General features: G+C 42.8%; 1 protein-coding gene across 2 annotated transcripts; it reads left to right on the forward strand.

The window, feature by feature from the left end:
* The first annotated feature begins 9836 nt into the window (after window positions 1-9836).
* On the forward strand, window positions 9837-22304 carry fscn2b (fascin actin-bundling protein 2b, retinal). Of its 2 annotated transcripts, none has more exons than XM_061706421.1 (6): window positions 9837-9929; window positions 11460-12186; window positions 19573-19729; window positions 19899-20020; window positions 20110-20282; window positions 22095-22304. In XM_061706421.1, exons 1-6 carry the CDS (start codon window positions 9837-9839, stop codon window positions 22302-22304), a joined length of 1482 nt encoding a protein of 493 aa, XP_061562405.1. The 2 variants fall into 2 exon arrangements, with proteins under 2 accessions (XP_061562405.1, XP_061562406.1); XM_061706422.1 differs by having other exon boundaries at window positions 20110-20277; window positions 22099-22304.
* The last annotated feature ends 496 nt before the right edge of the window (window positions 22305-22800 follow it).

Here is a 22800-nt window from a genome sequence, read left to right on the forward strand (position 1 = left end):
GAGTGATATTTTCCAGCATGAGCCACACCCAAAAATCGTTGAGTTGAGTTTTCATGTGAAGCGGTTCCACATGCACAGTTGCCTTTTTGTGTTGAACTAACAAAATACAATTCTGCGAAACAAGTTGGAAAGAATTCATTCAGCTTCCTTCAACAAACATGCAGGTGATACTGTGTTTAAAATTTTATAGTTTTTACATATTTTTTCACTAAGTAAGCCACAGAGGTTATGAACATTTTTTTTCCTCCTAAAATAATATAAGGCTTTTTTTAAGTCACCCAAAAAACCTGTAGTTTTTCTACTTTTGTAAAAAAAAAAAAAAAAAAGGTACCACGTTTTTGGAGCAAACAAGCATGTGTCGAGGTCACCAACTTCTAAATAGTCACAAGTTGATTCTCATAGATTGTGAAATAGATTTAAAGAAAAGTTCATGAATTAAAAAGGTGAAAAGATATGTCTGAATCCTGATCCTAATCATGCAGTGCACGTCCGTAAACATGATGCGCCGTGGTGCTAAACGGTGTTGTGTGGAGCCGCTTCAGTCTCGGAAGGTGTCGTCGTTTTGATCGTGTGTACACAAGATAATAGCTAACCTGCATTAGATTAAAATAGCAATAATCTTTAAGGCCTTTAGGGGCAGTGTAGTCTTGCGAGCGAGCGAACAATAAATATAGACCATAATTGAAACTGGTACATCTTCTAAGGTCAACCATTACAAGGCTTTAGTGCTTAATAGACTTAAATCGAGCCGACCAAATCAGGTGATTAATTTTCATATAGTGTAGATGCTGGTGCAGGGAAAAGGTTTTTGTCTGGATCTGAGAAATCATTCATGTATTGCTGAAGCCCTTGAGAGAGGCAGCTACCAACGTCTACAATTGGTGATGCAATTTTCTAGGACCAAAAAAAAAATCCTTCAATTGTTAGTATTGTACATTTATATTTTGTTTTAACTGTGAGGTAATTGGTATCATCTTAATTCCCTGTTGCAACTGTAAAGTAATGTATAACACGTTCGGCTGTACACACACAAACACACAAAGTACAAACTAAGTGGGAAAGAGTAGCAGAGATAGGTAGGTATTGACCTACTTGTGTAATGAAATAGTCGTAACACGTAGAGAACACCCGCTTTTAGAAAATACCTCTACGCAGTGTTACAGTACGTTTCCCAGTATATCTCAAATGACCTTGTTCATTTACTGCCACTGTGACAGTTTGGATCAATGGATGGATGCGTTAAATACAAGCACAGATAAATGAATGAATGAATACCCACGTTCATGTGCATAAAGGGATGAAAGGATAAATGAATGGGGTATGGATGGAGCAGTTGGATGAATGAATGAATGGGTGTACCAGTGGATTGGTAATCAGTATGATGAAAGGATGGATGGATGAACACATGAAATCATGGATGGATAGATGGATACATTGATGAATAGATGCTGCATGGATGGATGGATGAATAAATGTAGTTCGTAGAAAGCATGGATGCATGTGCATTTGGTTGGACGCTGTAGCTATAAAGTCTAGTTGGATTAAGTTCTACTGCCTGTTCATCTTTACTAATATAATGACCTCATTAAAGGTTAGTCATGTCACTTTGTGTGTTGTGTGTGTGCGTGCCACGTACACGTGATGTCACATAGACATAAATCAGCCACAAAAAGTGCGTGCGCTTCCTCAGGTAATGCTTGCAGTGGGACTTTGGTGTAACAGACGAAAACACGTCGACTCCGTGTTAAATATCACGCGGTAGTCGTGTTTTTCGTACTTTGTCGCCGTTAAAGAGGCTCGCTGTGACTTGTTGATAAATGTGGAGCGAGACCACGGCGACGAGACGACGAAACGCGAGCAAGCCACGGAGCTCGCGAGAGGGATATTTCCCTTCCTCGCGGACTGGAAACACGCCGGGGAGTGGCGCCGAATGGAGCGATAGCCAATCACGTGACGAGGTGGCTTTTGAGTTTGGAGTCTAAGCCAATGAACGCTGCGATGAGGGCTCCCAACCCCACGTGGGTTCTGCTTTGGCAAAGGACAAGATCAGGCTTCGGACCAATCGCGGCCGAGCAAAGTGTTAATCTTGGCGCCTATTGGCTGTGTGTTTGCCACAGTCTCCCGCACTCATCACGTTTAGCCCGTTGATATTTAACTATTTCATGTCACCCAGGAAGGAACCGCTGTGCCCATAAAACACAACCCCGCGCTGTGATAGCCAAATCCCAATTAATGAATGATCCAGAGGAGGTTTGTTTTTAGAAACGCGATATATCAATTGATCCGGACTATTTCAAAGCCTCGTTTGGGACGGGAGAGAACGGTGGTGAGACCGTCGGACGACCAGGACGCTGCTTTTAAAAAATTTTTTTTAATTTTTTTTTAATATAAACCTTCCCCTAATCATAATCAAATTAGCATGCAAGAGAAGCAGCGAGATTAAAAGCACATGAGAAATGCAAGCGCAGCAGTAGTGAAGAATAAGCCGTAACATTCAATTCACACACATATATTCGTGGGTCAAAACGTGCTCCTGTTGTGCAACCGCGACAGCCTTGTTTTTAATTGCATTGATGTTTCAGGTTTGATTTGCTCCTGTAAGACCCCCAGCCCCCACTAAAAAGCCAAGCATTAAATGCAGCCATTTATAAAGAGGGTTCTTCCCTTCTCAGGGTTGTGCAGTCACACAGGCACCAACAGAAACGAAACAAGCATCAATCTTCTGTCCTGTTTTCTTTTTTCTCCTCCTCCAAGAGATGTACAGTACAGCGAAACCCGCAGCACGCAACTGTCGAAATACAAGGCTGACACTGCCTCCCAGCGGTGGCTGCGGGTACTAACACCTGCGAACACGCCCGGGCAGCGGCAGTTTTAATTTGCTATAATTTGTAGGGGCATGGGGTGCATAGTCCTAGTTTGACAAGAAGAGTAGATCTGCAAGGAGAAGGGTCGGTCAATAGGGAATGCAACTTTTTAGAAACGGTTTGGGGAAGGCACTTTTTGTTCTCGCATAAAGCAAGGCCAATAAAGGTATGGTCGGAGGAATTCGGTGTGGAAGAACATCATGAAAGCCGCCCTGGAATTAACTAGAACAGAGATTCCCATGATCATCGGGAAATGAACAAATTTCACGTCCCTTGGTCTGAAAATGATCATTTATATGCCACAAGGACAACAAACACCCGCCTATTTGGAGTTAGCTGTTCATAAATTCACTTAAGTTTTTTTTTGTTTTTTTTCTGGAACCTATCCCCAGCTATTTGCTGGGGGGAAAAAATCACTTATTCGCAGCTCTCAGTCTATTTTGTTTGTGCGCTATTGTAACGGACAAGATGCTACAAGATGGTGCCAAAGCCCCGGTTAATAGGAAAGTAGTAACTTGTGCTACGGAAGTACAGCGGTGCCTTGAGATATGAGTGCCTTGACGACAAGATTTTCAAGATACAAGCCATAAATTGAGTTTTTTTGTCTTGCTGTTAGTTACAAGCACGCTTTCAGACCCCCACCGCTAGATGGTGGGAGCAAACTTCAAAACTTCCTGCCACCATCAAGTCACATTGGTTTCCTTGCAGTGGAAGGACATTATCAGTTGGTGGCACTAATGCAGCATTAAGCTGGTTTGCCAACAGAGCCCAAAGAAAATGAAGGACAAAACATGAGGTATAGCAAAGCAAATTTATTTATATAGTGCATTTCATACACAAGGTAACTCAATGCGCTTTAGATGATTAAAAGCATTTAAAAACTAAGAAAAAAAACAGCTTTTATACATTTAAAATAAAGAGAAAAAAATAAAAGTACAATTAAAACATTTAAAAGTGGAAATGCTCTAAAAAGCATGGGAACAAAGAAGAGTTTTTAACCTGGACTTTAAAACACGCACACTTGGGACTGATGTCACTTCTGTTGGCAACTTATTCCATTTGTGTGCAGCATTAATAGCGAAATGCTGCTTCACCATGTTTGCTGTTTACTCTGTGCTCCACTATGTGACCTGAGTCTGTCGATCTCTGAGCCCTACTTGGTTTACATACCATTAGCATTTCATTCATGTATTCAGGACCTAGACCATTTAGTGATTTATAGACCAGTGGCAGAACTTCAAAATCTATTCTAAAGCTGACTGGAAGCCAGTGTAAAGACTTTAGAATTGGAGTAATATGCTCTGACCTCTTTGTACTGGTCAGAAGCCGAGCTGCAGCATTCTGAATGAGCTGCAGCTGTTTAATGGTCTTTTTGGGCAGTCCAGTCAGAAGACCATTACAATAGTCAAGTCTACTTGAGATAACAACATGGATGAGCTTCTCCTGGTCTGCTTGACACATGCAAGTATTCACTTTGGATGTGTTCTTCAGATGGTAGAAGGCAGCTTTAGTAATTGATTTGATATGACTGTTGAAAGTCAGGTCGGAATCTGTCAGAACACCAAGGTTTCGGACTTGGTCTTTGGTTTTTAGAGCGAGTGACTCCAGGTACTTACTAACAGAAATCCCCTTTTCTTTATTGCCAAAAACTATTATCTCAGTTTCGTAGTAGTCGTTTTATAGTCACGTTTTGTTCTCGCGTTTTTCGGGTTTGCAGGTTATGTGGAGAGGAAATGCTATTACAGTGTTTATACAGTACAATACTGCTGTCCAAATACTTTTGCGTCACAGTTTCTCAATGCAACCCTACATTAAAGATCAGCAGTATTGGTTAACATGTCTGCCTCACAGTTCAGAAGTCGTAGGTTCAAATCCGGGTTCTGGCCTTTGGGGTTTTCTGGAAATATTCTAGCTTCCTTGTTGTGTTGGAGAATTGCAGCATATATAATATATGGATGGATTAATATACAGTAAGAGTTGATGGCAGAGAAAGGGCAAGAAAAAAAGAGGAAACAAACACAAATAACCAGCTGATCTCGCTTTCATCCAGTTCCTGATTTGGGAAAGGAAGGAAGGAAGGAGTGGGGGAGCCTGCGACGGAGGGACGGGTGCCAGTAGGAGTATAACGGGACGCTGCGGGGTGCGAGCTGGCCCCCCACAGTCCCAAGTAATGGCAGAATAGAAGTTAATAGGGGAGGAAAAGGCCCGTAGGCTGTTAACTCCAAAGCGGTCATTTTGAATTCTCCCTCCCGGTCACTCCCACTTCTCTCTCATCCCTTCTTGCCGTGCAATTTCACGCCATCATTCCACCATTCACCTTTCCTCTCCTCGCCCCCTCGTTCCCTTCCCCTCTCTTCTTTCAGCCTCTTCCCGCTGCTGTCCACATCCTCTACCGTTTTTTTCCCCTCTCCGCTCTGTCTCCTTGGAGGAGGTGTAATGATAGCTATTTGAGTGTCATCAGAGGGCCGACGTAATGGCCTCTAAAGCATCATCGCACGGTTGCCACGGTGAACCTGGCACGGCCGCCCCACACAATAAGAGGGGGGGGGGGGGGGGGGGGCGGCGACAAAAAAAAACCCAAAACATCTGGCTAGCTATCGACAGGCGTCCGCGCGCCGGCAGCGGCGGCGGACTCGCCGGCACATCAGCAGATGATGACGCAGCCCCCGGGGGCCACGGGGCCTGAACTAATGGCGCGTGAGATAGAACGCACATGACGCGGAATTACAGTGGAAGTGATAATAGTAACAGTAATGAAAATAATGGTGCTGATGACAATAACGCTGTATGACTTGTTTCGATTTGCGAGCAGTGTTTTTGTCACCTCAACCGCACACACTCATGTGCATTTAAGTGTGAATGTGTATGTCTGCATTTGACGCAAAAAGAGGATTAAAGCGCATTCAAATGTGGGCTCTTTAATTGCAGTTGCCATGCAGATCAGTTTACTACAGAAATTGCATGTTCGCCGAGTACTTTCGGCTTCCTCCCACATGCCAAAAACATACATGTTCAATTCATGGAAAACGTTCAATTGTCCATAGGTGTGAGTGTGAATAGTTGCTTGTCTATGTGCCTTGCGATTGGTCAGCAACCAGTCCACGGCATACCCGCATCGCACTGTACATTCCATAAAATCAGAAAATTGGTATAATAACCATTACAAAACATCTTGGTAATCAATCAGATGAAAATAAAAGAGTTTTCAGGGTTTACCGGAAGTCGAAACATGCTTTTGGTGGATCTAAGTAAGTAGTGTCACTATGTTCTCTTTTTGGGATTTCCTTGATAAAGGTTAGTTTCAGGCGATCTGAACAGATGCAATATTTCTACACTCCTAACCAACAGGGGGAAGCAAATTACAGGAGAGTAACAGCAGAAGAAATCCTAACGTTCATCGCTTTAATTTTGCTGTTTGTAGGACTTTTGATGATCAGTGAACAACTGGAATCAGATTCACATTTACAATACTGCAGTTATTTTATGTATTATGTAATTTGTGTTTTCTTTTACAATAAAAGTGTAAAGTGAGCTATAGTTTGAGAGGTGTTCATGTAATATTTTTAGGAAGATAAAAGAGTCAACCAAAATATGAGAAACAGCTTTGAGTGTGACGTAGTGCACTTGTACACCACTACAAACTACAACCGCATTAATAGACACATTGCTCAATGAAAACGGAGCATTGTCGTTTTCACATTCGATTGTGCAAGAGGTTATACTGTAATGTTGTTGCCAGTTATAAATAATGGGCACAAATCACTATCCCATTATCAAAGTCAACTATTTTACATATTTTCTAACATGCATTTGGGAGATTTTGTTATGTGGTGCAAAGAAACTACGGTTGAACATTTTGGCCATAATTCCAAAATCTACGTTTTGCTGAAACACAACACTGCTCATCACCAAAGCTACAGTGAAGCATGACGGTGGCAGCATCACGCTTTGGAGCTGTTTTTCTTCGCCTGGAACTGGGGCCTTCGTCAACGTGGAGGGAATTAGGAACAGTTCAAAATAGCAGTGGGTGTTAGCGCAAAACATTCAGGCTTCTGCTAGAAAGCGCCAAAAAAGTCGGGAATAGCCTAGTAAAACATCTGAACTTGATTTGGGGTTAATCCGTGGCACTTTAAGTGATGACAGGTGTTAGCACACACCTGCTGACATGAGTTTGAATGTGATTGGTTCACTTTCAACAAAGGCCCACATCCCAGTTATAATTATTTCCCACCCCAATTGAATTGTACATGTTATAGGTCATAATGCTGACCATTTCTTTTTGTTTTATTATTTATCTTGGTCTCATTTTTTCTACATCACAAAAACCTGGCATTTTAACAGGGGTGTGTAGCCTTTGTATATCACTGTAACTACAGTATACAATCAACCGAACCACCAACACTAGTACTAATAATCACAATTGGCAGCGTCACAAAGAGATGATTGGGGGTAAGCCTTTGATAACAATAATATTTTATTCTGGTCCCTTGGGCATGTTTGTGCATATAACAGATTATTTACTACATTTTGCTCTATATGAGTGGAGGTTCACCTCCAGGTTAGGAGGAGTACTCAGTAAATCTAATGTTTACTGACCTGATGTGCATTGCTCAATGTGTGCATGTTTCTATGGTGCGTGCGGATGCGTGTTGCCGTACAGTCGGATGGGGCAGTGGCGGTAGATTCGTCGCGTTGAGATGACTGGGTTGAGGATTAGGAGGATTCGTGAGAAGACATGTCTGTTTAATCGGTGAAGAAGTCTGACAATCGGCTGATTGGCGAGATTATTATCGAACAAACATATACACGCACACACACACTCACACACACACACACACGGGGGCGGGGGGATGCATAGACAAAAGTCTGCCTCTTGGTCCTATTAGAGCTGACCCAGAGAATGTGCAATCAGAGAAGGTGTGTAACTAAACCCTCTGTGTTGGCGGGTAATGGGAGCTCGAGGGGAGCAGGCACAATGAGTGCTCTGGTTACTATCAGCATGTGCATGTGTGTGTGTTTTTACTTACCCTGTCTTCATGTGCCAGAGAGGAAGGCACGAAGAAAAATTGAGGGAAAAGAGAAAAGCAAGATTAAGTATACACGGCAGCTGGAAAAGGCGACAGGGATGCTTAAGGTGACAAAGGCAAGCATTCTTTTGTGACGGGCACCTTATGTTCTGGGAAAGGAGCAAAGGAGTCCTTGGATGCTTGAGGATGTTCTTCCATAGTGGTCAAACTTCGGGAACCAGGATTTCGAGAAGGTAGAAGAAAAAGGTTCAGAGGGCTCAGGCGAAAAGAAACTTCAATGTCAGAAGATGAGCAGAAGAAGAAGCAAAGACTGGCAAGATGGGATACCTAGCAAATGAACCATCGGAGTGAAGACGTCCAACAAGAAGTTGATTGAAGCTGGACGAGAAAGCGTTCAACAGGCAAGAGGGGGAGGGCATGCTGAAGACGAGGAGATAAGCAGTGAAGAGCAAAATTAGTCTACACGGCACGAGAGGCTGACGACAGGCTCTCCACCGAGGAGGTTGACTGAAGTCTTTGCTGCGTCTAACCTGATTAGGCAAGTCGAGTCTGGGAGGAAACGGCAGAGCGGGGACACGTAGGGAAAAAGAAGAAGCAGTAATTACAACAGGTCACTTGGAGAAAGAAGCCTCTTAAATCTGGGAGCAGGAATTAGAGTTGCAGAAACAGCAAAGGAAGCCACAAAACCACAGTAAGTAAATTAGGAGGCTGCGGCTGGAAAACTGGATCGTGAAAGCCATGGGTGGGGGTAGGAATTTGGCGGTCTCTGGAGTGCTTTATACGCTGTACCTTAATGAATTGATTTCCTGTCTTAGCGATGTTTGCATTTCATCACTCCCCATGACATCACCTCCATTCTTTTTTTTTCTGCCCCTGTTGATTTAGCAGAGTGCTACAAAGAAAGGAATAAATCTAAATTAACTGCTAATTCTCCCACAACAGCGTGAGTCATTGGTAATTTGGTCAAATCTAGGAAATCTACCTTGTCAGCACTGCAATTAACTGTAACAACTTCCATTAATTTATAAAATGGAACTTTATTCTTCTTTCACACTATGGACTGAAACCATTATTTTAAGTTAGACAACTGCAGCAAACAAAGGACCGACGCAGACTAATTGGAATAAGGAGCATTAACGACCAACTGTGGTGTTGCTCGAGGCCAAAAAGTCGAACTGAAATGTACCCAAAAGACTGTAGCTAGTTAATTCTGACAAAAGTAAAAGAAAGATGGAAAAGTAAAGATGTGAAAGAAGATAACCCTCCGTGACGACAGGTGGCCGTAGTGTGCACAAGGCAAGGTAACATTTCGGACAAGTGTATGTATCCAACTTTGTAGAGAAAACACATTTGGGACATGAGCCAAAACCGATTGATGTCCGGCCCCCTCTTAGAAGTGGACAAAAAAATATATACACAAATCTTGTAAAAAGTCGTGCCAGAAAGGTGTTACTTAGCAGAAAGGTACTTTTGTCCCAAGCATTTACATTAAAGGCATAATTGGGCGTTTTTAAAGTCTACATATAGCAGAGATGCACCGATGCGACATTTTTCAGATTTGGACACTCGCCAATAATTAGTGAGTACCGATACTTGATAATGCCATCACGCCTTGCAATTGTGCTGAAATCTTTTCTTGATGTGCCGCGTCGCTACACGTCACGCCGTTGTGACGAGGCGAAGGGGCAACAAAACTCGCCGCTCGCCAGCCAGCCGCCTTTGTCGCCACCTGAGCAGAGTTCGTCATCCAATTTAAAGACGGCGTAATTTGCAGCCATCTGAAAGTGTTGTCGTAGTTGTTCAAAGTATCGGTGCGTAGTATCAGCATTTTTACGAGTACCGAGTACTGCACAGATGTACGGTACTGGTATCGATACCGATACTGGTATCCATTCCCTACCGTATATGTCGTCCATCTTTCTTTTTGGTTTTTTTATAGGTCAAGATGCCTTCCGACGGGAATCACCCCTTGACACTTCAGTTTGGTCTGATCAACCACGAAGGTCGCTACCTCACTGCTGAGATGTTTGGCTTCAAGGTATTAACACAAAAAAAAGATATACAACCAGCACTTTTCAACACGGTGGACGACCGGTTAGAGCGTCAGCCTCGCAGTTCTGAGGAGCGTGGTTCAATCCCCGGTCCCGCCCGTGTGGAGTTTGCATGTTCTCCCCGTGCCTGCGTGGGTTTTCTCCGGGCACTCCGGTTTCCTCCCACATCCCAAAAACATGCATGAATTGGAGACTCTAAATTGCCCCTAGGCGTGCATGTCAGTGCGAATGGTTGTTTGTATGTATGTGCCCTGCGATTGGCTGGCAACCAGTTCAGGGTGTACCCCGCCTCCTGCCCGATGACAGCTGGGATAGGCTCCAGCACGCCCGCGACCCTAGTGAGGAGAAGCGGATCAGAAAATGGATGGATGTACAGCACGTTTCAATTATGCCCTACTTCTGGGGTATATGCAGTTGAAACAAAAAGTAGGTGAACCGTTTGAAATGACTCAGATTTCTGCATAAATTCTTCATAAACTAGTACCGCATAATTACAGCATATGATTTCTTATAATATTATTATTGGACACAGCATGTGAATGGCATAGTGCAAGGTTGAAAAAGTATGTGAACCCCTAGGCCAGAGGTATCCATAATTTTTCCTCCGTGGGCCGCATGTAGAAAAAGCCAAGGATTCAAAGGAAAACTTATTCAACTTGATTTTCGATTAGATTTTCAAATTGTAGACTTCAAATTGTTTTAAACACACTAAAACCAATCCACAAGCCATTATATATTGCTTTTATTATATTATAGTCATATATATTAGTTAGTCTAGTCATATATACAGCGACGTATCTATGTATTAGTTCTTGCGAAAAACTGCTACATCACAGTTAAAGGTGATGAAGCAATTAGTTTGATTTTTCAGAATTTTGGGGTGGGCTGTGGCCCTGTATCCCACTAGGACCCCGTATCTCTGCCCCTGCACCACGCAGCAGCACATCTCAGCAATCTGTAGGAAGCTGACAATCTTTAAAGCAGTGTTTACTTGATGATAACTAATGTGATACTTTCACAACTCGTCCCTTGACACCAAGCAAACCATTTTTTTTTTAAACTGAATTATCTTTATTCACCAGAGCGCTATGAAGAGAACCCAGTCAATATCAGTCATCTTTTTCTTGCAACTATAACTACACTAGTGCCCGTCAACCAAGTGAACGCGACCGAAGTGGACCATAGAAAAACAATACAGTTGGCAACTCTTCGCCACGCACCAAGTGATTGAGGACCGCACATCTACGGATGCGCTGCAATGGAAAAACTGCGACCCTGTATCAGTTTTGTGGTTCCACATACAGTAGATGGTACTGTATTTTTCTTTTTTTTTTTTTCTTTTCATTAAACCATAAAAACATGGCGCACTTGTCAAGGAAGAAGCAGATTGCCACAACACAACCCGTCGCGGATGGTCGGACTCTCAAAAACTAGCTGCTGAATCCCGCCCACTGCGCGACAGTTCAGTCGATTTTGGCCACGTCGCCCTAAAACTGTATGCTGTCTCTGTCTGTCAGGTCAATGCATCAGCTCCAAGTATGAAGAAGAAGCAGATCTGGACTCTTGAGCAGGACACTCAGGACTCTCGTGTGGTGTACCTACGCAGCCACCTCAGACGCTACCTGGCCTCCGACAAGGACGGCAAGGTGACCTGCGAGACCGACGGCCGCCACTCAGACTGCCGCTTCCTCATCGTGGCCCAGTCGGACGGTCGCTGGGCTCTTCAGTCCGAGCAGCACCTCCGCTTCTTTGGCGGCTCTAGGGACTACCTGTCCTGCTTCGCCCAGGGCGTCACCGATGCCGAGCTGTGGTCAGTGCACCTGGCTCTGCACCCTCAGGCCAACCTGTTGTCGGTGGCCCGCAAGCGCTACGCCCATCTCTCGGTGGAGGACGGCGAGATCTCTGTGGATATGAACATTCCCTGGGGGGTGGCCTCAATCCTTACTCTCGTCTACCACAACGGGAAGTACTGCCTGAAGACCTGTGACAGTCGCTTTCTCAGCAATGATGGGAAGCTTGTGAAGCAAAGCGACAAGACCACAACATACACGCTGGAGCTCAAGTGTGGAAAGTTAGCTTTCAAAGACTGTGAGGGGAAGTACCTGTCTCCCATGGGCCCCGCTGGCACCTTGAGGTCCGGCCGCTGCTCGAAGCCGGGCAAAGATGAACTGTTTGACCTGGAGGAGAGCCAGCCACAGGTGGTTCTTATGGCAGCCAATGGGAAATACGTCTCCATGAGGCAAGGTAGGTAAAACGAAATAACTACACATGCTGTAGTTTGGCTGTTCTCCAAAAGTCTGAAACAGAATTGCACAAGTCAGCTGAGCAGCAACTATTGGGCAAGAGCTATTGAAAATGAACGGATGGATGATTAGAAATGACAAAGGTTGACAATAGTGTGTTACTATCAGAGGTCAAATTCTGCACTGGCCTATTAGGTATCCTCAGATCATCTAAGAGCTTTATCTAAAATAGTTTCTTTAGATAATATCACATAAACAATATGTTTAGTCGAGTCCATTAATATTTTTCTGTTAGTCATATTCAGACATTCAACAAAGATTTATTGTGCATCAATCAGGAAATAAATATTTCCTATTACAGGACAGCTATTCACAGGTGATAGGGACAACGCCCTGCTGCAAATAGCAACAAAAAATATAATTGACACCCCCCGAAAACATTTCTGCCAATATTAATAGTTTAATCCGTAACTACGTCGCTATCTATTATCCCAAAACAGTTTAATATCATTTCAAACTCATCTTACAACATTGCCCTTAAAGGTAAATTATTTGATATCAAACATACACCTGGTGAACACTTTCCGGAGCAACCCAGGCTAAACGTAGCTCCTCCCAACATACAAAGTTTGTCTTTCAGTTAAGATGGATCACTTCAAATTCATGGGACCCACTGTACGACATTCTTATTTTGTTAGGGCTTTGGTGCCATTCTTGTTGGATCTTGCGGCTTTTCAGACAGAGCACAAAAATTGTGATATACATGGGATACTTCAATACAGTACAGCACTTGACAGAGTTTGACAGTAATCGGATGTCCGTCTGTGTTGTTCCAAGGTGTCAAAGCGCAACATTGTTTTCCAAGTCCTTTACCACATAATCAATCATATAAAAAAAAAAAAAAAATACTCTATTGATTTCCGTGCTGGCTTTGCTACCTAATGCTGTTAACACTCTGCGTTTTCCTACTGGGCTTACTGAAACAGCTGCTTTTAACCTATATTGCGCGCAGCAGAATTGTGTTGATATTGCATTATGTATTTATGCTTTGGTCTTGTCACAGGGCAGTTGAAGCGGGTTATTTGATCAGCACGCGGACATGGCATCGCACCGCAACGTTGATGGATTACAGCTGCTCACATCAGCTTCAAAGTACCTTCTTGTCCGAAACAAGGCCACATTTCTTTGATGCGTGCGCAAAACTCACAAGATTGCAATTGCGAGGGTCATTTTACAAAGAAGTAGAAGTGCGCTACAAGTGGTTGCAAAGTGTTCAGTTGCTGATGGTTGAAAGGCGTGTGCTGGTCTGATTGGGGACGGATTAGCATACTGCCAGCATGCTCGGTCACTGGCTGCAGATTCTTGTCTGCAGGCTCTCGTTACACCATCCCAGCTCGCTGAAACCCAATCTGGCCCCTGCTCATTGTTGCTGGTTAGCAGTGGGAGCTGCCGACAGAAACCAAATGACTGGGAGCGCGTTAAATTGATTGGTTGAAGGGAGGGTACTGCAAACGGCAAGAGAGCACGCTGCAGCTCTGTGCACATTAATTGTAAATTTCCATACTTGCATCATGCCTACAGTACATTTTCCTCTCTTCCTCCTTCCGCTTGTTTTGCACAACCAAAAGCGTAATCTTTCACCATCACACACGCCCACACACACTATCATAATATCCCACTGTGGCAAGTGTTGAGGTGAAGTGTGTTGAATTATTGATGAAGTTATTCCCCTGTTCCTGGAAGGTAAAGAGAGAGTCTGCTTTCAGAAACACAAGCTCCCCCTGGTCAAAAGCTACTTCCCCTCTTGAGTCACCTTATCTAACCCAGAGACCGCTGACTCTGTAACAATGCTGCGGAAAATCAGGGAAACACTAAAAAGGGGTCAACAACAATCGGAGAGCTGGATAGGACGCAAAAGAAAGGAATAACTTAAATACTGTATATTATTAGAGCAGGGTTGGGCAAAGAATGGTGGTGCTGCTCAGGGCACCACGTACGGCCTGCTCAATTTTTTTAATCCGGCCCACTGAGCATTCACACTATGAAGAGTCATGTAATATTTGTTGCATTCATTTTGTCTTTTTTTGTCTTTTCTTTTCTTTTTTTTAACTAAAACGGGTTAATTCATTTATCTTTTATCAAATTTTAATTAAAATAATTTAAAAAAATAATTTTATTGAAATAATGTACTACCTGAATTCATAAAATAAATGTAATAAATTTGTAAAAATATACATATTTATTTCATGTATTCATTTATTATTTAATAATTTTACATACTCATTTTTAAAGGTTTGCCAAACCCACTTTTTCGAGTATTTGGGATGTAGTATTAGCTCTATGGTGCCTCAGCAAACATGAAATGTGAATTAAAATCATCCATGCATTCTTGAGTTCCAGATGCTTTTCTGCCGAGAGGCCTGAAACAGGTCATTCAAATTTCTCAAGCTTATCGATGTCACTAGCGAAGATCTCCGCCTTCCCTTTCCGCTCCCGAGCCAGCGCTGCCAACATAAGAAACACGTGTGCTCTCACAAATGGGTCTTCTGCACGGAGGCAACCAATCAGAGGAAAGGGGGCGGTCTCAGCCAAATATGGACAAAGCCGATACAAAACGAGGTCAAACAAAAGTAGCTGTTAGAGGGGCCTTTTCTGGACACTCGTATGACAAACCAACGTGTTTTTTTTTTAAATGAAATTGACACTTTTATACTAAGTCCATGTTAGAGAGTCACTCTATCGAGGTCTAAATTAGCCAAAATATGTGACCTATTACTTTTTATTTTAACCTCATCTACAAATGTCCATCCACCCATTTATAAATCAAATGTGCCCCTCAAGCACAAGTTTTCCAAACTCTGCCTTACAAACAAATGCTTCCACTTAGCCCAGAGTGGTATTAATATAACAATACAGTGAAACCTCTGAAGTGGAATGTAGTCAATTCCGCAACGCTGGCCACATAGGAAATAAAGGAAGTAGAAATACAGTTCAAATACAGGGTCGACTCAAACTGTTGCCATCGTAATACGTTTATTGACATAATGCAGTTGTTTACAGTGGATGTAAAAAGTCTACACACCCATGCTCAAATGCCAGGTTTTTGTGCTATAACAAAATCTCCCAAACGCACGTGGGAAAATGTGTCATGGTCTAACGAAACCAAGGTGGAACTTTTTGGCTGTGATTCCAAACTGTATGTTTGGTGAAAACACAGCACCGCCAAAATGTGGACATATGTAGCATTGCAGCGTACTTGTGTGCAACAAGCCCTTTGACTGTCAATTGAACAAGGAATTGTCGAGTTGGCTGAGTGAAGCAGGGACATGTACATTTGCGGCCCAACATGATGAGGAAAGGAGCTGGAGGTGAAATGGAAAGTGGAGAAGGGAGTAGACGTGTTGTTGGGGGATTCTCAAAGGTCGTAAGAACCGCAGTCACCTGAGCTCGCTTTGTGCTCCTTCTCGTTGCCAATGGAGTAAGCAGATCCAGTGATAAAAGAGGCTCGGATGTTACTAAGGTAGATCATTAGTAAAGGCAGTAATTTGTTATTTATTCTTTTTTTTTTTTTGCTTTCACACGAATGGCGTTGTGTTTGAAAAAGATGATTATTCCATCCAAACATCCATTTTCTACTGCTTCAGGGTCACGGGTGAGATGGAGCCTATCCCAGCTGACTTTGAGCGAGTGGCGGGGTACATCCTGGACTGGTCACCTGCCAATCGCAGGGTACACACAATGGTACCTTGGCTTATGAGTTTAATTTGTTCGGTGACCGCGCTCGGAACTCAAAACAGTCAAATCTCAAATATCTTTGCCCATTGAAGTGAATGTAAATTTCATTAATCCGTTGCAGCCTGCATAAAACGTCAAGATTTTTTAAACATCTTTTCTAACTAGAAAAATAAGACTACGTTATTGCACTTAAAAAGAACATAAATTAATAACACAATGAAATAGAATCTAAAGAATTCAACAGTTTGTGCACGCCTCGGTCACCAGTGGGCAGTAAAATACAGACATAGATATACATGAAGAAGTTGTCACAACTGCTCAGTAAGCTGCAGTAGTAATAGTCATTTTTCGCAGAGGATAAAGAATATATACCTGTGAGTGTTGCTCTAATGTCTGTTTACATGTGTTGCTACATCATTTGTGTTCAGATGCTTTTGCTCACAAAGTGAAGCCAAAAATAAATAAAGAAATAAATCGGCCGAGCAACAGCTCATATCGCGAAAAAAATCGTAAGTTGGATCACTGGCAAATCGAAGTGCGGCTGTATGTATAGACAATCATTCACACTCACATTCACGCCTACGGACAATTTGGAGTTTTCAATGAACCAAAGGTGCAGGCTTTTGGAAAGTGCGGGGGAGCCGAAGTACCAGAGAACATAAAAACTCCTCAGAGGAAGACCAGAACCGAGATTCGAGAACCCAGAACTTTGACTTAGTTGTATTGACCACATTTTTACTTGTACTATGCTAAGAAACTTCTACTTACCCTGTGGATAATTAGTCCGATAACTTCCTTCTTTTACACATTTTAAATATTTTGTCTCTGTAAATATTCTTTCATGAACTGTTTATTACTTTTTGGAAAGATGACTGAATTTTCTCACAGCAATAAAGTATCTATCTGGCCAGCTCAACATTATAATAAAAATATAGGATGGATAAATATTCTATAATATAAAATAGAAGTAAGATTAGTTCCAAACAGTTCATTGATTCAGAAATATTCAACTTGTGTGATCGTATGATGGCCCGAAAAGCAATAATGTGCCAATGATCCAATCACTTGTCATCCCAGTTGCATGATATCACAAGATTACGATGACGCATCAAATACTGTTACAGTCCGAGATCTTGGTTTGGCAGAAGACTCTCTCGCCATTTACGCACTTTCGAATGATATTGCCCTCTCATCAATATGTGCATCCCTGTGCTTTTATCTCTCCTCTCAAAGTAAAAAAAAAAAAAAAAAAAGAAAGTGGAAAAAGAGCAACATAAAAAGCAACAGAAAGTGCAGTAGAGAAGATAACAGATTGAGAGAAAGAAGGAAAAAGAGGCAGGAGGATAGTGGCATCAGCTTGCCATTAATAATAGATGTCAGGTCCATCCATGGCTGATGGATTAGTTGGGCCTGCTCCACTTTCAGACTGCAGGTAGAAGAACGCCCGAAATTGGAGCCGGTTCTGGGGTCGCATCCCAAACTGAAGCGCATGCAAAGATCCCATCTGAGTGCGAGTATGTAAGGAACGAAACGTAGCTTACGTACTTGAACCCTGATCACGGCTGTGATGACAAGGCCTTATTCTGTATGCTTGACCAAGTCTTGTGATGGCCATCAGCAGAGGTATTGATATCTTCAGATTGGTTCCGTAGATTTCAGTGTATCCAATCTTTTTCTCCGCTGTTCTCCGTTTCCTCCTCCGTCCTTCTCCTGTCTACGGCATAGCGGCTGCGAAGTCCAGCTGAGCCCTGACAGAGGATCATTTCTTGGTTGAATTAGTGTGAAATGGACACATGGAACAGATAGACAAAGCATGACATTGACTCAGGATGGAAGAGACTATATGGGAGCACCCTCAGGCATGGCGGCACAGTAGAGGGGCGGCCATGTCTGCTTCAAACAGACTTAATATCAATGATGAGTCACGCCTGCGTGCGACCCCCACTAGTTAATAAGATGTACGTTAATGTGTCCAGGTAGCCCAGCGACCATGACATCTTTGTCACGTGTCGTCATGCTCTCGCTTTTCTCTCTTTTGTATGCAATTGCAATAAGAAGCTGCTGCGAAAATAAGAAAACAAATAGAATCTGCTGAAATAATAAGCGCTTTCAAATGGGGTAGCGATAGCATGGCACATTAGATTATTCTATATTTGCATCCATATAGCATTTGTAAACTTGGTGATGGTGGCTATAAAGTGCAGGGTTTCCCAACCTTTATTGTATATAGTATATTTTACATAAGAAAAAAAATCTTTCGGAACACCGCCAAAGAAAACTATCACCAAAGGTGAATACACGTTAATGATGTGCCTTCTAACTAACATCTAACAGAAGAGCAATTGATTAATAACTATACTCCGCATTAAAAAAAAACAAAAAACAGAATGGGTTAGTAGCATTTCCATTCATTTCAATGAGGAAAGACGACGTCAGATAAGAGTGTCCTGAGTTACGAGCATGGTCACAGACTGTATTAAACTCATATCTCAAGGCACCACTGTATGTTATGTTAATCATGTCTTGCAGACCTTTTTTTTTTTTGTGCAGGGAAAGAAAAATGCCACAACGTTTAAAAATACAAACATACACATCTTTCAACTAGTAAATGTGCATGGCCAATATTTGTCAAATAGCAACCACACACTTTCTTCGGGCATTGAACAAATGTCTATTCTGAAAACATGTAATACATTGATACTTAATATAGCATTTCAGGCTGCAAAAGAGTCCGCTTTGCTTCTGAGATAGCTTATTAATGTAAATGCATTTTCGTTTTTGCAGCTTGCTCTGCCTCCATTTGATCATTCGCTTCTTGAGACTTGAGTGGCGTTGCCAATTATCTGCACATCCTGCTAAGTGTGGACCTAGAAATCCTCTGCTGTTCCTGTTTTTTGCTTTATTCTTTTATTGAGCGGATTGAGGGGCTGGACGGGCAGCACTCGAAAGCTGATTATATCCGAACCCAGCTGTGAAAAAGGGCAGATAGGCAGGCCCCAAAGGTGGGGTTACGGGGGCGAAGGTGGGGGCTCGGGGGGGTCAGGGGTGAGGAGGAGGAGGAGATTATTAGAGAAGGATGACCAGAAAGAAGAGAGAGATAAGCAGGCCGTTGTTAAGGGATTTAGAATATTCATTGGGGATCTTGTGTTATGCATCTAATTAGGGGTTTAGGCCTCCACAATCTGTCTGTCTAGTGGCCATGTGACAAATAACCGTGTTACCCGTCCACAAACGAAGATGATAAAACCAACAATTACCCACTGAAAAAGGAAAGACGTTAGTGGAAAATAAAATGAATTACACCTGCATAAGAGTATGACAGGATCAATGGTAATAGTCACACTTGCAGTGTTTCACAGAAGTGTTGTTGTCAGTCAGTTGTTCTCAAAACAAAACAGTGTCCATTAAAAGTAAGCATTATCATCTCTGCTAAAGCAGAATCATACAGCTCTTATACTGCATCTCATTAGACACATACAGCACATACAGTAGCTCATAAATCTACTTGAGTACTGTACTCTACAGTAGAAAAAAGTATGCGAACTTCATTACTGCTGAGTAAAATTAGGAGCAGCAACAAGGGATAGATTTCTCTGATCTGATTACTAAATAGTACGGTATCTGTGATGGCACTTTGCTCTTCCCGTCCCAGGAGTAAGCCTCGCCGCCAACCAGGAGGATGAGACGGACATGGAGACGTTTCAGTTGGAGATGGACAAGGAGAGCAGGAAGTGTACTTTTCGCACCATGCAAGGGAACTACTGGGCCCTGGTGGCCCACGGAGGCATCCAGAGGACAGCCTCACAACTGTGAGTGATGCTCTCGTTCCTGCTCAGCTGTCTTAAATGTCAAGACTATATGTCAGTATTACGTTATTGGCTCAAATCAGTGGGAGCGTTCAGCTTATTATCTTGTTTGTGTTATGAGTATAATAATGCATTAAGCCGATGTAAACAATCTTTTGCATTTTATGGCCAGTTCAGCAAACACCATGTTTGCAATGGAGTGGCTTGGTCACAAATTGGCATTAAAAGCAAACAATGGAAAATACATCTGCACCAAGAAGAATGGACAATTATTGGCTGTCAGTGATTCCATAGGTGAGATTTTTTTTTTGGGACCAAATTTCCACCTACTTCTGGACTCAGATATACTTCTCTGTGTAAAAGTCGCTGTCGTCTTTTGTCAGGGGCGGACGAACAACTCAGTCTGAAACTGATCAACCGGCCCATGTTAATTCTACGAGGGGAGAATGGTTTCGTCTGCCACCACAAGAACTCCAACACTCTGGACGCCAGCAGATCTGTTTACGACATTTTCAGCCTGCAATTCAGTAACGGCGCCTATCATATTAAAGGTCAGCGCATAACACAGCCGCTCAAACAAGACTCACTCATTATCATACTTCACTGTGAAGGACTACTAAGTGACAGATGCCTAAATTCAAGCACCAAACCGGACAGTCCACCTTTGCTAATGAGTTGGGTATATACTTGGGTATACGGTACCATGAGTTGGGTATATACTTGGGTATATGGTACCACAACAGGTGAGTTGGAGCCTCTCCCAGCTAATTTTGGGCAAGAGGCCGAGTACACCCTGTCCTGTTCACCGGCCAGTCACATGGCACCATTTTCAATTGTTTTTTGTTGTTGTTTTTTTTGCTATGAGGCATTTCTATGGTAGACCTTATTGCCATAATATCAATATGGAAGAATACAATTAGTTATTTGTATTTTCAAGTCACATAAAATTGCATCTACAAAATAAATGATTGTTACATTTAACCCACATAGTCCAGCAAAGTAATTTTCAAGTCGATTTGTAGTTGACAGAGAATTGCGAGAGAGAAGAATGTCCAACAACAGGATTTGAATTGAAGAAGCAAAACATATATCCTCTCTTCTATTTATTGTATTGTTAGATTACACTGTGTTGCGATATGAAGATGTCACAACGTGCTCATGCTAACACTTCCCACAGTGGAAACGGAAGGCCGAACCATGTTTACTGTTCCACTTTGCTGCTTTTTGGAAATGTGGTTTTAGTTGAGTGAGGGGAAATATTTACACTTCATTATACCAAAAATGTTTTCCATGCAAGTCCGTCTTTTCCAAGAGTTTGGAAAAGGACGTTTTCTGTTCCGTGACTGGTTGAATGAGTTGAGGTGGAAGAACTTGACTTTGCCTGCCAACAAGTTCCATATTCGTGCCTATGGATTTACAGTGAAACCCCAGTTAACGGGGGATAGGGACCAAGCCGTGAATAGCAAAAAAAACAAAATGTGGGTTAATTGACACACCCAGAAGGCTTATAATTGCCTATATTAATAGTATAATAATAGAGTAATCTTTAATACAGTGTAATTGCAAACTCAGTTTACAGCATTACCCTTAAAAATAAATGGCTTACAGATGATCTGCAGATTTGTAACTTCCACTAACAACTGAGGGTAAACTGAGCTCCTTCCTGACATCCAAATATCTTAGAGCCATATACTCCCGTTTGAGTTTTTTTTTTTTTTTTTTTTTACGTGCATGGCTTTCGCCAGTTAATATGATATAATGTGTCGCTGTTCAGCCATCGGCTTTAAGTGGTAGGGACACATTACGCCCGTTGGGCAGTCGTGAGCGTCGTCGAGCGTAGGGCAGTGTTATGGGCCAGGTGTGTCCCGCACTGTCAGCACGAGTCAACTGTCACCGGGCAGTTAACTGAATCAAAACGCGCAATATGATGTTTCACCTTCACGGGGCGCTGTGTTTACTCCATCCTCTTGGAGTGCTGAACAGGAAAAGTGCTTAAGTCCATGGGAGAATGTGCACGCGCAGGTCCAGATTTGACAGGGAATGCCCACATTTGAGCCTTGCTCCACCCAGTGTGTACCTGGCATGAGGGTGCGTAAAAGACATATTTGCGTGGACGACAATGCGAAAGCAGGCAGCCAGAAAAGTGTGTAACTGCACCTTTTTCTGACTTAGGCACACGGGAGAATATGGCCCTTAGTTTAGATGTAACTCTTCAACAATACTTCTTTGACACCAATTGCGACTTTCCTATTAGCCAGGGCTTTGGTGCCATCTTAGGGCAGTGCTTACAAAAAGAGCACACAAATACGCATATAGGACCGTTGTTAAGTGTATAGCTGAGGATATGTGATGTGGTGCATTTTACCCCTCAGGTGTGAACGGTCGCTTCTGGTACGTCAATAGTGCCGGTCTGGTGTGCTCGGATGGTGAAGCCCCCGAGGATTTCAGCGTGGAGCTCCTAGAGCGCGGCCGCCTCGCCATCCGGAGCACGAACGGCCGGTACCTGCGTGGGGACCAAGGAGGCACGCTTAAAGCAGACGGACTCAGCTTGAGCAGCTCGGCTTTGTGGGAGTATTAATAACGGGGGTTACCTGTGACCTCGCTGTTGGCTCTGTTGTCATGGAAACAGCAGTGTCTAGAAATTGAACTTTGAGGTACAATACAGATGGATTTTGAAAAGAGGCCCTTATGCTTTTATTCCAATTAATATTCGTGAAATAGTCATTCAAATGGTTGCCTCACATCATGATTGACCCTTTGGATATAAACCCTGAGCCTATATATTTTCTTAGGGCCAGAGCTGTATATCGTACTCTATCTCTCCTCGTCCTTTCTTCTTCAAGGAAACTAAGTGGTACTTTCAATGTGTAATGACACTTTCCACGCATGGGGGTCATTTGAGAAAGACACTGGCACTGTTAAGGGAAAATGAAGGTCACTTTTTAGACAGAGTCCCTCATTAGTGTGGTACAACTGTCCCAGGGAGTTTATTAGCAGTTGAGATCTGGTTTCGAGAAACAGTAGAAGACTGTACTGTACTGTAACTAACACTCATGCGCACTACATACTAGCAA

Source organism: Phycodurus eques, chromosome 19 (genome assembly GCF_024500275.1).
Source record: "Phycodurus eques isolate BA_2022a chromosome 19, UOR_Pequ_1.1, whole genome shotgun sequence".
NCBI classification, from domain to species: domain Eukaryota; kingdom Metazoa; phylum Chordata; class Actinopteri; order Syngnathiformes; family Syngnathidae; genus Phycodurus; species Phycodurus eques.

What these genes read in the sequence shown, in the direction of transcription:
- fscn2b (XM_061706421.1), top strand. Translation starts at nt 9,837, where the DNA reads ATGCCTTCCGACGGGAATCACCCCTTGACACTTCAGTTTGGTCTGATC. An exon ending in ATACGTCTCCATGAGGCAAG is followed by an intron (nt 12,187 to 19,572) that starts GTAGGTAAAACG and finishes TTCCCGTCCCAG; the next exon opens with GAGTAAGCCTCGCCGCCAAC. An exon ending in CAGAGGACAGCCTCACAACT is followed by an intron (nt 19,730 to 19,898) that starts GTGAGTGATGCT and finishes TTTTATGGCCAG; the next exon opens with TTCAGCAAACACCATGTTTG.